This window comes from Pseudophryne corroboree, chromosome 3 (genome assembly GCF_028390025.1).
Source record: "Pseudophryne corroboree isolate aPseCor3 chromosome 3, aPseCor3.hap2, whole genome shotgun sequence".
Taxonomy (NCBI): Eukaryota; Metazoa; Chordata; class Amphibia; order Anura; family Myobatrachidae; genus Pseudophryne; species Pseudophryne corroboree.
Window position 1 is genome coordinate 271,811,457 of NC_086446.1, and position 14,983 is coordinate 271,826,439.

General features: G+C 47.9%; 1 protein-coding gene across 2 annotated transcripts in view; it reads left to right on the plus strand.

Annotated features, from left to right (window-relative positions):
• Nucleotides 1-14,983, plus strand: part of HM13 (histocompatibility minor 13) — an 81,816-nt gene that overhangs the window by 4,237 nt on the left and 62,596 nt on the right. For both annotated transcript variants that reach the window (XM_063959094.1, XM_063959095.1), the window contains exon 3: nucleotides 1,187-1,269. In XM_063959094.1, coding sequence (XP_063815164.1) covers nucleotides 1,187-1,269 — 83 coding nt within the window. The remainder of the gene's footprint in view (nucleotides 1-1,186; nucleotides 1,270-14,983) is intronic.

Below are 14,983 nucleotides of genomic sequence, written 5' to 3' on the forward strand. Positions count from 1 at the left end.
ACATTACTATTCTTCAAGATCTACTCTCTTCCTCTCAGACACAGATTTCTGCCAGCTTTTGTGATAATGAATAAGAGCTAAGACTGTAAAACCAAGCTTTCCTCAAAGGATGGTAGAATTAAATTAAGCCTGTCGTAGTATACAACTCCATTTCACCAAAGTGCCAATTGATCCACATCTTGCAGCTTCTGATGGCTGGCTCTAACTTAAATAGAACGAAAAACAAAAACCATGGGGATTATTTTTATTTAACTGTAGCTAATTACATCACAGACATTCTCCTCTGATGACACTGACTCTTTGTAAACTGGTAATCTGCATTCTTATGAGAAATGTTTCAGCACACACAGTGGATGCCTTCCCTTTGTGAGACTAGTTTACATTAGAGGAAGACTCCACTCAAGCAGGAGTTTCCTTGAATCATTTTGTTTACAAAACTTTATGCCGTGATGGCTCTACAAGAATTACGTTAATCATAGAGTTTGTGGGACAGTCTCCAAATGTACTGCTTTTAGAAAAGCTAACCATGTCCAACCACGGTGTACCCTATCGTTCCCTGCGGTTTTGGTATGATTGGTCGACAATGTTAAGGTCGACCACTACTGGTCGACATGGACTAAGGTCGATACATGAAAAGGTCAACATGAGTTTATTTACTTTTTTTGGTGTCGTTTTCTGCGTAAAGTGACGGGGAACCCGAATTAGTGCACCGCGTCCCCTCGCATGACTCGATTCGCTCGCCATGCTTCGGGCAGTTTACCGTTCCCAATCATAGTCCACGTGCATCGTAAAGTATGAAAAAGTTCCAAAAAAAGAGAAAAAAAATTGAAACGTTCATGTCAAACTTTTCATGTGTCGACCATTTTCATGTGTTGACCATGTCTATGCTGACCAATATTGGTCGACCTTAACATTGTCGATCATCTGACTGGATACCATTCCCTGCATAACACCCTGGTCCCTTTTTTTATTTAACAGTTGTAGTTATCCGGCTATAACGTCAAATAACTAGTCCAGCACACATTTGGCTTTCCTGTCTGGCAAAGGGGAGCACAGATGTGGCTGTTTGGTAATCCAAGCTAAATGACCACATCAACTTGTTTGTGATCATCATTAAAGCAAAGGGGTGTCTGATATTTCCAGGGCTTTTCTAATCTTCTCTGTCTGTCATTTCTTCCTTCCTCAGATCTTCTCCCAGGAGTATATAAATCTCCTGCTCTCCATGTATTTCTTCATCCTGGGAGTGCTAGCGCTTGCACACACCATAAGGTGAGCATGGTTTACTGATTCCTAGGGGCATATCAAAACGTGGAGAGCGATGAAGTACCAATCAATCAGCTACTGCCATGTTACAGGCTGTGTTTGAAAAATGACAGGAACTGATAGGGTGGAGAGTGAGTGATAAAGTACCAACCAATCGCTCTCCAAGCTTTAATACATATGGCCCATAGTGTGGTTTAACCTTTTTCTTTTTTTCTTTCATCCACTGGGGGACACTAGAACACTTGAGACAGCTGGGGTGTGAAGTATGCAAACTGGAGGTGTGGCACAATCTAAATATCAATTTATGCATAGCATGCATTTTTTTTTTTTTAATATAAGAGAATCCCAATCCCTCCTAACAGAAAGGTGGGTGCAGGCATAAAGGAGAACCTGATGGAGCCCAATCCCTCCTAACACAAAGGGGGTGCAGGCAAATAGGAGAACCTGATGGAGCCCAATCCCTCCTAACAGAAAGGGGGGTGCAGGCAAATAGGAGAACCTGATGGAGCCCAATCCCTCCTAACAGAAAGGGGGGTGCAGGCAAAAAGGAGAACCTGATGGAGCCCAATCCCTCCTAACAGAAAGGGGGTGCAGGCAAATAGGAGAACCTGATGGAGCCCAATCCCTCCTAACAGAAAGGGGGGTGCAGGCAAAAAGGAGAACCTGATGGAACCCAATCCCTCCTAACAGAAAGGGGGGTGCAGGCAAAAAGGAGAACCTGATGGAGCCCAATCCCTCCTAACAGAAAGGGGGGTGCAGGCAGAAAGGAGAACCTGATGGAGCCCAATCCCTCCTAACAGAAAGGGGGGTGCAGGCAAATAGGAGAACCTGATGGAGCCCAATCCCTCCTAACAGAAAGGGGGTGCAGGCAAATAGGAGAACCTGATGGAGCCCAATCCCTCCTAACAGAAAGGGGGGTGCAGGCAAAAAGGAGAACCTGATGGAGCCCAATCCCTCCTAACACAAAGGGGGTGCAGGCAAATAGGAGAACCTGATGGAGCCCAATCCCTCCTAACAGAAAGGGGGGTGCAGGCAGAAAGGAGAACCTGATGGAGCCCAATCCCTCCTAACAGAAAGGGGGGTGCAGGCAGAAATAAGGTTGAGACCTGATGGAGCCCAATCCCACCTAACGGAAAGGAGGGTGCAGGCATGACCATATTAGAGACTAAGATCCCACCGGAAGGGATCGGCATCTCTATCAGAAGATTCTCTGCAGACTGTGAGTAGACGGCTGAGCCGGTTAGAGATTCCCCCCTCCCGGAGCTAAATATAGATGTCCCCTGATGACAGTGTGTAAATGGCCCGGTAGGTATCCTTAGTCAAGGCAGCACAACGCAGCTCAGGGGGATCAGCGTTGATTTCAGACGGTGGGGGAGCAGAGCAGTCCATCTTTATTAGATACTTGCGACAAAGACGCTAGCAACAGCAGAACCGCAGCAGCGGCTCGGGACCCCACTACAAGTGGCAGCAGCGCCACGCTGCTCACAACAGCAAGCAGCAGCCACAGGTAGCCGGAGAGACATGGCAGATGCTCTTGGATGACTATCATACCGAAATCAGACCTCCCTGTTGGTTAGACGCGGCGCAGGGGGATACTCGTTAAGAGGAGGCAGCGAAGTCACATATAAAATTCAGAAGGAGATATCTTGGATTTTCACTTTGGGTACGCAAACAGAGCAGGTTGCATAGAGAGGGGAGGAGGAGTATTAAGACCCCCTCCCCGAAGCCTAGTCAGAACAACATCCTGCAGCGCCAAACCTTTTTAGACGAGGCGCTGGCCTATGGATAGGCAGAACAGCACACTGTCAGAGAATCTTTCTGTTCTTTACAGGAATTTATATATGGAAGATATATATATAATATTTTACCTTCCAATAGATGCTGTTGACAGGTCTGGCGGAGGAGGGAGCATAAGAGAGAGAGAAAAGATCAACCCATTCAACTCAAGCTGTTTCAACAGTTGGTGGTGTGAGGGTTGTAGATGTCAGGCTGGTTAAAAGAGTATTTATTTTCTTTACTTTTTTTTTTTTGTAAAGTTAAAAGAGACTATTTCCAGCTATTTGAAATTACTCTCCATGGCTCCCGTTATACCTACGGATTTTCTCCTCCTATTTTAAAAGGGGGAGAGTCCGACTGGTGTGTATATGTTTACCTAAACCAAACAGGTCCGCAGGGATTTGTTATGTATGCTAAAAATTTAAGAAGTTAATGTTGGAAGCTCCGGGGTGTGCGACACGTTTAAGAATGGCCACACAACCAAGGAGCAGTGTTTTTTTTCGGGTCATGGAAATGGGCCCTGACAAATATTTATAAGAGATTGGAAAAAGCCCGCAAAACAGTATTTTAACATGTACTGTGGGCCTATCCAAGACTAGGGAGAAATTTCTAAATGGAATTACTCCATCCGCACATGTATAACAGTATGTGCGAAAACGTTATTAAAACCCCTCCCTATCCTACACGAGGAGAGGCAAGAGGTGAAGGCTCTCATAGACAGAGAGCCGTTTGAGGCGTTAATTAAGTTAAGTTCCCAGGAGGTTATGAGACTAAAGCTTAGAATCCCTTTTTGAAGAAGTAAACAGGTTCTTAATTTCAGGGAAAAGTACCGGACGGCTTGATCTTTAGGCAGGGTTTCCGATTCCTAAGACTGACCAGGATTGGATGGGTTAGGCATGGAAGAACCCAGACAGGCATTTTAAAAATAAGAGCATATAGCTCTGTGGTCTAATGCCCTATATTACCAACCAGATGGGCTAAGGTTCAAACCCCACTGAGGATCCTTATAAAAATACAGAGTAATTATTCAACTAGCGGATCATATCCGGGAGTCAGCCACTTATGTTTGCCAGGCTCCTAGGGATGCTAGCAGAGTGGTATTACGCATTCTCTATCTCGGTTAGATCAGTCAAGGAGGTTTCTGTGGCTCAGAGACTTTCTGATTCAGAAAGAAAGGGCACACGGAAGTGTCATGTCTAAATCACATGCATGGCTACACTGTCTAAGACTCTAAGCGATAGTTTTACCTATACCAAGCGAGGGTCACACTAACAAGGTGGCAGTTTGTAAGTTGAACTGACATAAAAATTCCATCCTAATTCATGCAAGAACATCAAGACCAATGAGGTGCATGCTGGGGAAAATAAAGCTATTGTTGCAGGGTACAATGGGTCACGTCCTTTTGGTTAAGACCAGTCTAGTATCTGTTTTTATCAGTTCAGTAGTTGCTACGCCCCCTAGCTGGGGGTCATGAGGCGATCTTCCTAGGAGGGGAGGTTTTAATTGTTCTGAAATTAGACAAGTGGATTTCACAACCGAAGAGTCTACTCTTCTGCCTACTACGTTTCATAAGGCTACACCTTTTCGTGCGAGCGTAGAGGTTTTCGCGTCCAGGCTCGCGAAAACAAAGACCGTTCCCAAACACAGTCCAGAAACAGGTCTCTAAATAAGATCACCTGGAGCACCCTATGGTGGGAGCAGGTTTTGATTGGTTTAGGGACGCCAGACATCTGGCTTAACGGGTTTTTAGCTTCCGGAGATACCACATAGAATTTCTAAAATGCAGTAATTGTCATTCTGTACAACAGGCCTTCCTCTGTATTCTCAGAAGGAGAGGGCATTATCCACATTGTCTCAGAAGTTTATTAAAACGGAAGGAATTATTCCTCTAAGTGACTGACCAGGATGGTCTGTCAGGCAAATCTGCAATTTAAAGGATTTAATTCCGTTTTACTCTTTACAAGTGCAAAGTCAATCCAGTCGGTCAGGGCAATGCTGAAGAAAGTAGAGTCAGGATGGTCAGGGACTTAAAGGTTGCGTACCTTCAGGTCCCCCCACGAAAGTCTTCACAAAGATCATGGTTGTGATGGTCACAACTTGAGATCATTAGGGGTAACGATAGTCCCATATTTGGTCGAAAATCTCATAAGTGCTCCATCACAGAAGCAGTCCACTCATAAGTTTCTGAGTCGACACAGCTGGATCATGAATGCCAAAGACATCCAAGTTTTATCCAACACAGAGAATTCAATTCCTGGGTCTTAATTTTGAATTAGCGATTGAAGGGAAAAGGGGCGTCTGATTCTATAGCACCAGACAGTGTCCCTACAACTTCAATCCAGACCTTTCTATTTAGATTTAATTGCTCAGGGAGCAGGCTTGCACTGGCTGCACCAAAGGATTTGTTGTTACCCAAGGACAGGACCTCGTTAGTTAGGTGGTCAGTCCACATGAATCGAGCAGTGGAAAGAAGCTTGAAATTTGGGATTGGAAGATTCCAACAACAGATGCCAGTCTCCATGGATGGAGAGCTGTGCGGGAAGATCATCAGTTACAGGAAATTTGGAGTTAAGAAACATTCAAAATAAACTTCTGGCAGTGGACTTAGTGAGATCTCTACACTTGAGTACTGGAGGGCAATGTGACGATGACGGCTTACATAAACCGTCAGGGAGGAACAAACAAGCCGCATGGCGTTAAGGGAGGCCACAAGAATCCTGTCTTGGACGGAAGACTCAACTTAATCCTGTTAGCAGTCCTCACAGGAGTGGAAGATGGGGAAGCAGGCTATCTCAGTAACCAAGATATGCAGGGAAGTGGTCTCTACTTCCCCATGTTTCGAGACAGGAGTACGACGGTGGTGTCTACCACATAGGCATAAGGGCCTCTTGACACATCAGTTACTTAGGTATGTGGCCAGAACGCAGAAGCCAGTAACAGAAGCGATGGACCTACTGACAATTCCATGGTCATTCCCATTTGGTATAGATTTCCTCCGTTTCCACCCTTACTGAGAGGGTTAAAAAAAAAAAAGAAAAAAGGAAAGAGCGCAGTTGAGTTTGATAGCTCCAGTATTGCCTCGCAGTAGTGGGTACACGGACCTGAAGGTTTCTCCTAGTGGAAGAGCCGGGGAGGTTACATCAGAGAGAGGATCTATTGTCTAGGGCCCATTCCTTCTCCTGGAACTAATCCGCTTGCATTTGAAGGTGTGGCTCTTGAGACTAGGATTCTAAGAGACAGGGATATTCCCACATCGGTTATACCCACCAGATTAGCTGCTGGGAAACCAGTCTCGACATACAGGATAGAATTACATGGACTGCTGTCAGTTTAAAGGGTGGCGTTCCGCCTCTATAAAGTTTGGCGATTTCTCCAACAAGGGTTAGCTGGAGGTTGAGGCTGTGATCCTTGAAGGTATAAGTCTCGGCTCTCTCTCTGTTCGGTTTCATCTAGGTCTGGCGTCCTTATCGGTGGTTCAGACATTTTTTACAAGGTGTGCTGAGATTTCAACCACCTTTCTCTGACGTCCTAAGTGGATGCTGGGGACTCCGTCAGGACCATGGGGATTAGCGGCTCCGCAGGAGACAGGGCACAAAACTAAAGCTTTAGGATCAGGTGGTGTGTACTGGCTCCTCCCCCTATGACCCTCCTCCAAGCCTCAGTTAGGTTTTTGTGCCCGTCCGAGCAGGGTGCAATCTAGGTGGCTCTCTTAAGGAGCTGCTTAGAAAAAGTTTTTAGGTTTCTTATTTTCAGTGAGTCCTGCTGGCAACAGGCTCACTGCATCGAGGGACTTAGGGGAGAGAAGTTCAACTCACCTGCGTGCAGGATGGATTGGCTTCTTAGGCTACTGGACACCATTAGCTCCAGAGGGAGTCGGAACACAGGTCTCACCCTGGGGTTCGTCCCGGAGCCGCGCCGCCGACCCCCCTTGCAGATGCTGAAGATTGAAGGTCCAGAAACCGGCGGCAGAAGGCTTTTCAGTCTTCATGAAGGTAGCACAGCACTGCAGCTGTGCGCCATTGTTGTCACACACTTCACACCAACGGTCACGGAGGGTGCAGGGCGTTGCTGGGGGCGCCCTGGGCAGCAATGTATAATACCTTATTCTGGCTAAAAATACATCACATATAGCCCCTGGAGGCTATATGGATGTATTTAACCCCTGCCAGGTCTCAGAAAAACGGGAGAAGAAGCCCGCCGAAAAGGGGGCGGGGCCTATTCTCCTCAGCACACAGCGCCATTTTCCCTCACAGAAATGCTGGTGGGAAGGCTCCCAGGCTCTCCCCTGCACTGCACTACAGAAACAGGGTTAAAACAGAGAGGGGGGGCACTTATTTGGCGATATGTATATATATATTAAAATGCTATAAGGGAAAAACACTTATATAAAGGTTGTCCCTGTATAATATAGCGTTTTTGGTGTGTGCTGGCAAACTCTCCCTCTGTCTCCCCAAAGGGCTAGTGGGGTCCTGTCCTCTATCAGAGCATTCCCTGTGTGTGTGCTGTGTGTCGGTACTTGTGTGTCGACATGTATGAGGACGATGTTGGTGAGGAGGCGGAGCAATTGCCGGTAATGGTGATGTCACTCTCTAGGGAGTCGACACCGGAATGGATGGCTTATTTAAGGAATTACGTGATAATGTCAACACGCTGCAAGGTTGGTTGACGACATGAGACGGCCGGCAAACCAATTAGTACCTGTCCAGGCGTCTAAAACACCGTCAGGGGCGTTAAAACGTCCTTTTTACCTCAGTCGGTCGACACAGACACGGACACTGACTCCAGTGTCGACGGTGAAGAAACAAACGTATTTTCCTTTAGGGCCACACGTTACTTGTTAAGGGCAATGAAGGAGATGTTACATATTTCTGATACTACAAGTACCACAAAAAAGGGTATTATGTGGAGTGTGAAAAAACTACATGTGGTTTTTCCTGAATCAGATAAATTAAATGAAGTGTGTGATGATGCGTGGGTTTCCCCCGATAGAAAATTATTGGCGGTATACCCTTTCCCGCCAGAAGTTATGGCGCGTTGGGAAACACACCTTAGGGTGGATAAGGCGCTCACACGCTTATAAAAACAAGTGGCGTTACCGTCTCCAGATACGGACGCCCTCAAGGAGCCAACTGATAGGAGGTTGGAAAATATCCTAAAAAGTATATACACACATACTGGTGTTATACTGCGACCAGCGATCGCCTCAGCCTGGATGGGCAGCGCTGGGGTGGCTTGGTCGGATTCCCTGACTGGAAATATTGATACCCTTGACAGGGACAGTATTTTATTGACTATAGAGCATTTAAAAGATGCATTTCTATATATGCGAAACTCTGGCATCAAGAGTAAGTGCGATGTCCATATCTGCCAGACGATGTTTATGGACACGACAGTGGTCAGGTGATGCAGATTCCAAACGGCACATGGAAGTATTGCTGTATAAAGGGGAGGAGTTATTTGGGGTCGGTCCATCGGACCTGGTGGCCACGGCAACAGCTAGAAAATCCACCTTTTTTACCCCAAGTCACATCTCAGCAGAAAAAGACATAGTCTTTTCAGCCTCAGTCCTTTCGTCCTCATAATATCTGCCCAGGGATAGAGGTAAGGGAAGAAGACTGCAGCAGGCAGCCCATTCCCAGGAACAGAAGCCTTCCACCGCTTCTGCCAAGTCCTCAGCATGACGCTGGGGCCGTACAAACAGGTGCGGTGGGGGGTCGTCTCAAGAGTTTCAGCACGCAGTGGGCTCACTCGCAAGTGGACCCCTGGATCCTACAAGTAGTATCCCAGGGGTACAGATTGGAAATTCGAGACGTCTCCCCCTCGCAAGTTCCTGAAGTTTGCTTTACCAACGTCTACCTCCGACAGGGAGGCAGTATTGGAAACAATTCACAAGCTGTATTCCCAGCAGGTGATAATCAAAGTACCCCTCCTACAACAAGTAAAGGGGTATTATTCCACACTATATTGTGGTACTGAAGCCAGACGGCTCGGTGAGACCTATTCTAAATGGAGTCACTCAGAGCAGTGATAGCGAACCAGGAAGAAGGGGACTATATGGTGTCCCTGGACATCAAGGATGCTTACCTCCATGTCCAAATTTGCCCTTCTCACAAAGGGTACCTCAGGTTCGTGGTACAAAACTGTCACTATCCGTTTCAGACGCTGCCGTTTGGATTGTCCACGGCACCCCGGGTCTTTACCAAGGTAATGGCCGAAATGATGATTCTTCTTCAAAGAAAAGGCGTCTTAATTATCCCTTACTTGGACGATCTCCTGATAAGGGCAAGGTCCAGAGAACAGTTGGAGGTCTGAGTAGCACTATCTCAAGTAGTTCTACGACAGCACGGGTGGATTCTAAATATTCCAAAATCGCAGCTGTCTCCGACGACACGTCTGCTGTCCCTAGGGATGATTCTGGACACAGTCCAGAAAAAGGTGTTTCTCCCGGAGGAGAAAGCCAGGGAGTTATCCGAGCTAGTCAGGAACCTCCAAAAACCAGGAAAAGTGTCAGTGCATCATTGCACAAGGGTCCTGGGAAAAATGGTGGCTTCTTACGAAGCGATTCCATTCGGCAGATTTCACGCAAGAACTTTTCAGTGGGATCTGCTGGACAAATGGTCCGGATCGCATCTTCAGATGCATCAGCGGATAACCCTGTCTCCAAGGACAAGGGTGTCTCTTCTGTGGTGGCTGCAGAGTGCTCATCTACTAAAGGGCCACAGTTATGCATTCAGGACTGGGTCCTGGTGACCACGGATTCCAGCTTGAAAGGCTGGGGAGCAGTCACACAGGGAAAAAAATTTCCAGGGAGTGTGATCAAGTCTGGGGACTTCTCTCCGCATAAATATACTGGAGCTAAGAGCAATTTACAATGCTCTAAGCTTAGCAAGACCTCTGCTTCAAGGTCAGCCGGTATTGATCCAGTGGGACAACATCACGGCAGTCGCCCACGTAAACAGACAGGGCGGCACAAGAAGCAGGAGGACAATGGCAGAAACTGCAAGGATTCTTCGCTGGGCGGAAAATCATGTGATAGCACTGTCAGCAGTTTTTCATTCCGGGAGTGGACAACTGGGAAGCAGACTTCCTCAGCACGACCTCCACCCGGGAGAGTGGGGACTTCATCGAGAAGTTTTTTCCACATGATTGTGCACCGTTGGGAAAGACCAAAGGTGGACATGATGGCGTCCCGCCTGAACAAAAAACTGGACAGGTATTGCGCCAGGTCAAGAGACCCTCAGGCAATAGCTGTGGACGTTCTGGTAACACCAGGGGTGTACCAGTCGGTGTATGTGTTCCCTCCTCTGCTTCTCATACCAAAGGTACTGAGAATTACAAGACGTAGAGGAGTAAGAACTATACTCGTGGCTCCGGATGGGCCAAGAAGGACTTGGTACCCGGAACTTCAAGAGATGCTCACAGAGGACTCAGGGCCTCTGCCGATAAGAAGGGACTTGTTTCAGCAAGTACCATGTCTGTTCCAAGACTTACCGCGGCTGCGTTTGACGGCATGGCGGTTGAACGCCGGATCCTAAGGGAAAAATGCATTCCGGAAGAGGTCATTCCTACCCTGGTCAAAGCCAGGAAGGAGGTGACCGCACAACATTATCACCACATGTGGCGAAAATATGTTGCGTGGTGTGAGGCCAGGAAGGCCCCACGAAGAAATTTCAACTCGGTCGATTCCTGCATTTCCTGCAAACAGGAGTGTCTATGGGCCTCAAACTGGGGTCCATTAAGGTTCAAATTTCGGCCCTGTTGATTTTCTTCCAGAAAGAATTGGCTTCAGTTCCTGAAGTCCAGAAATTTGTCAAGGGAGTACTGCATATACAACCCCCTTTTGTGCCTCCAGTGGCACTGTGGGATCTCAACGTAGTCCTGGGATTCCTCAAATCACGTTGGTTTAAACCGCTCAAATCTGTGGATTTGAAATATCTCACATGGAAAGTGACCATGATGTTGGCCCTGGCCTCGGCCAGGCGAGTGTCAGAATTGGCGGCTTTGTCTCACAAAAGCCCATATCTGATTGTCCATTCGGACAGGGCAGAGCTGCGGACTCGTCCCCAGTTTCTCCCTAAGTTGGTGTCAGCGTTTCATCTGAACCAGCTTATTGTGGTACCTGCGGCTACTAGAGACTTGGAGGACTAACAAGTTGCTAGATGTTGTCAGGGCCCTGAAAATATAGATTTCCAGGACGGCTGGAGTCAGGAAAACTGACTTGCTGTTATCCTGTATGCACCCAAAAAACTGGGTGCTCTTGCTTCTAAGCAGACGATTGCTAGTTGAATGTGTAGTACAATTCAGCTTGCACATTCTGTGGCAGGACTGCCACAGCCAAAATATATATAAATGCCCATTCCACAAGGAAGGTGGGCTCATCTTGGGCGACTGCCCGAGGGGTCTCGGCTTTACAACTTTGCCGAGCTGCTACTTGGTCAGGGGCACACCCTGGCTGAGGAGGACCTGGAGTTCTCTCACTCGGTGCTGCAGAGTCATCCGCACTCTCCCGCCCGTTTGGGAGCTTTGGTATAATCCCCATGGTCCTGACGGAGTCCCCAGCATCCACTTAGGACGTCAGAGAAAATAAGATTTTACTTACCGATAAATCTATTTCTCGTAGTCCGTAGTGGATGCTGGGCGCCCATCCCAAGTGCGGATTGTCTGCAATACTTGTACATAGTTGTTGTTACAAAAAAATCGGGTTGTTATTGTTGTGAGCCGTCTGTTCAGAGGCTCCTACGTTTGTCATACTGTTAACTGGGTTCAGATCACAAGTTATACGGTGTGATTGGTGTGGCTGGTATGAGTCTTACCCGGGATTCAATATCCTTCCTTATTGTGTACGCTCGTCCGGGCACAGTATCCTAACTGAGGCTTGGAGGAGGGTCATAGGGGGAGGAGCCAGTACACACCACCTGATCCTAAAGCTTTAGTTTTGTGCCCTGTCTCCTGCGGAGCCGCTAATCCCCATGGTCCTGACGGAGTCCCCAGCATCCACTACGGACTACGAGAAATAGATTTATCGGTAAGTAAAATCTTATTTTTTCATCTTCCCACTGTCCGTGGGATCTAAATTTAGTGCTCAAAAATGTTTTACATCAGTAGTTTTTAAGCCATTGGAGACAGCAGATCTTAAATATATTTATTTATTTCCTGAAGAGTTATACATGATCCTAGTTTTAGCATCAACAGGAAGGGTCTCTGAGTGGGGAGCTCTATTTGATTAGAGTCCTTTTCCCTTAATTTTCATGAGAACACAGTGGAGCTTTGTACAAGAGCTGAATTTTATACTTAAAGTATTTTCAGTTTTTTTTTTTTTTTTCAAATAATCTGCCTATTGTGGTTCCCTCCTTCCAGGGAGATGCAGAGGGGGACTTGTATTTGGAGGTAGTCAGAGCATTGAGGATTTCGTACAGGCTACGACCTCTGTTAGAACGTCTGACTCTTGTTAGTTTCTGTATGATGGGGGCCCAGAGGGGTGGGCCAGCTTAGAAGCAGACCCGGGCCAGATGGTTTCGTTTGCCTTTAATCGGGCTTATATCTCGAAGGGTAATAGAGTTCCATTTCGGGTAGGTGTTCATACCACCATTCAGTGGGCGCTTCATAGGCGGCGTCTAGAGAAGCCTCTACTACAAAACTTGGCAGAGCTACAAAGTGGTCATCTGCACCCGTTCACTCGTTTCTACAAGTTTGACACGTTTGCATCCTGAGTTACCAAGTTTGGTTGTTGGTTCTGCAGGCCTCGGACAGCACTCCCGCCCATAGGAGTATCTTTGGGATGTACAACAAAGTGACCCCCTGGCGCTGATTAGTAATTTACAATTAATGCGTATATATGTCTTATAGCGTTTTTATCCCTTTAAAATTCGTTTGTTTAAGACAGGGGTGGGGAACCTTTTTTCTACCGAGGGCCATTTGGATATTTATAAAATCCTTCGGGGGCCATACAAAAATTTTCAACTTAAAAAATGACCCTGCCCCCCAGTAGGTCTGCCCCTTAGAGTTACTGTGTGTGCGCGCCGGAGGCGCGCACGCGCCAAAAAAATGGGTGTGGCCAGTTAAAATGGGATGTGATACACATATGCCCCCAATAGTGCGGTGCCAGATCCACAATTGCCCCCACAGTGCCAGGTATACAAATGCCCCTCACAGTGCCAGGTATACAGATGCCCCTCACAGTGCCAGGTATACAGATGCCCCCACAGTGCCAGGTATACAGATGCCCCTACAGTGCCAGGTATACAGATGCCCCTACAGTGCCAGGTATACAGATGCCCCTCACAGTGCCAGGTATACAGATGCCCCCACAGTGCCAGGTATACAGATGCCCCCACAGTGCCAGGTATACAAATTCCCCCCACAGTGCCAGGTATACAAATTCCCCCCACAGTGCCAGGTATACAAATTCCCCCCACAGTGCCAGGTATACAAATTCCCCCCACAGTGCCAGGTATACAGATGCCCCCACAGTGCCAGGTATACAGATGCCCCCACAGTGCCAGGTATACAGATGCCCCCACAGTGCCAGGTATACAGATGCCACTCACAGTGCCAGGTATACAAATGCCCCTCACAGTGCCAGGTATACAAATGCCCCCCACAGTGCCAGGTATACAAATGCCCCCCACAGTGCCAGGTATACAAATGCCCCCCACAGTGCCAGGTATACAAATGCCCCCCACAGTGCCAGGTATACAAATGCCCCCCACAGTGCCAGGTATACAAATGCCCCCCACAGTGCCAGGTATACAAATGCCCCCCACAGTGCCAGGTATACAAATGCCCCCCACAGTGCCAGGTATACAAATGCCCCCCACAGTGCCAGGTATACAGATTCCCCCACAGTGCCAGGTATACAGATTCCCCTACAGTGCCAGGTATACAGATTCCCCCACAGTGCCAGGTATACAGATTCCCCCACAGTGCCAGGTATACAGATTCCCCCACAGTGCCAGGTATAGAAATGCCCCCCACAGTGCCAGGTATAGAAATGCCCCCCACAGTGCCAGGTATACAAATACCCCCCACAGTGCCAGGTATACAGCCCCCACAGTGCCAGGTATACAAATACCCCCTACAGTGCCAGGTATACAGCCCCCACAGTGCCAGGTATACAAATGCCCTCCCCTCTCCCCTCCGTGCTGCTTACCGTGGACGCGACGGAGGAGAGCGAGGCTGTCGGGTAAAAGCGGCGGCGTGTAGTACTTCAAATCAGCCGCCGGTTCGAGAGCCAATCAGAGCTCGCGGACCGGCAGCCGCGGCTCCTGATTGGCTGCCGGTCCGCGAGCTCTGATTGGCTCACGGACCGGCGGCTGGTTTGAAGTACTACACGCCGCTGGTCCCATTCTACAGCCGCGCTCTCCTCCGTCTCCCTGCTCTGACAGCTGAGACACGCTGCCGCCCGACTGAGCGGCAGCGTGTCTCACTGACACAACCTGGTGGGCCGGACCAAACTGCTTCGCGGGCCGGAGGTTCCCCACCCCTGGTTTAAGAGAATCTAAAAGCAGCTAACTGTAAATAGGGGGACTTCTCTACCCCCTTACCACAATACTCTTAGAAAAAAAAGAAAAAAGAACAGAAGCGCTAATAGATATCTGACTGAGGAAGCCGCCGAGTGTTGTAGGCGGAGAAACGCGTCTCATCATTGGTTCCTACTTACCTATGATTACTACACCACGAATTTGCCTCATTACGCTGGGAAACATCCAAAGACCTCCGGATAAGGCTCATACAAAGGCATTCGAGCACCAGAGCCGGGAGTGAAAAGGACTTGAACCCAGGAGGAAAGGTGGTAATTATCTTCATATAACATGGCCATGTTATAATATCAGCTGAGGTGTAGAAAAAGTTTCTATCACCGTTCGGAGTGAAGCTCTCATATTTCCATATGCTAATCAATGAGCAATTAAGTAGCTGCTGCTATATATTTAATCAGTTTTAAACA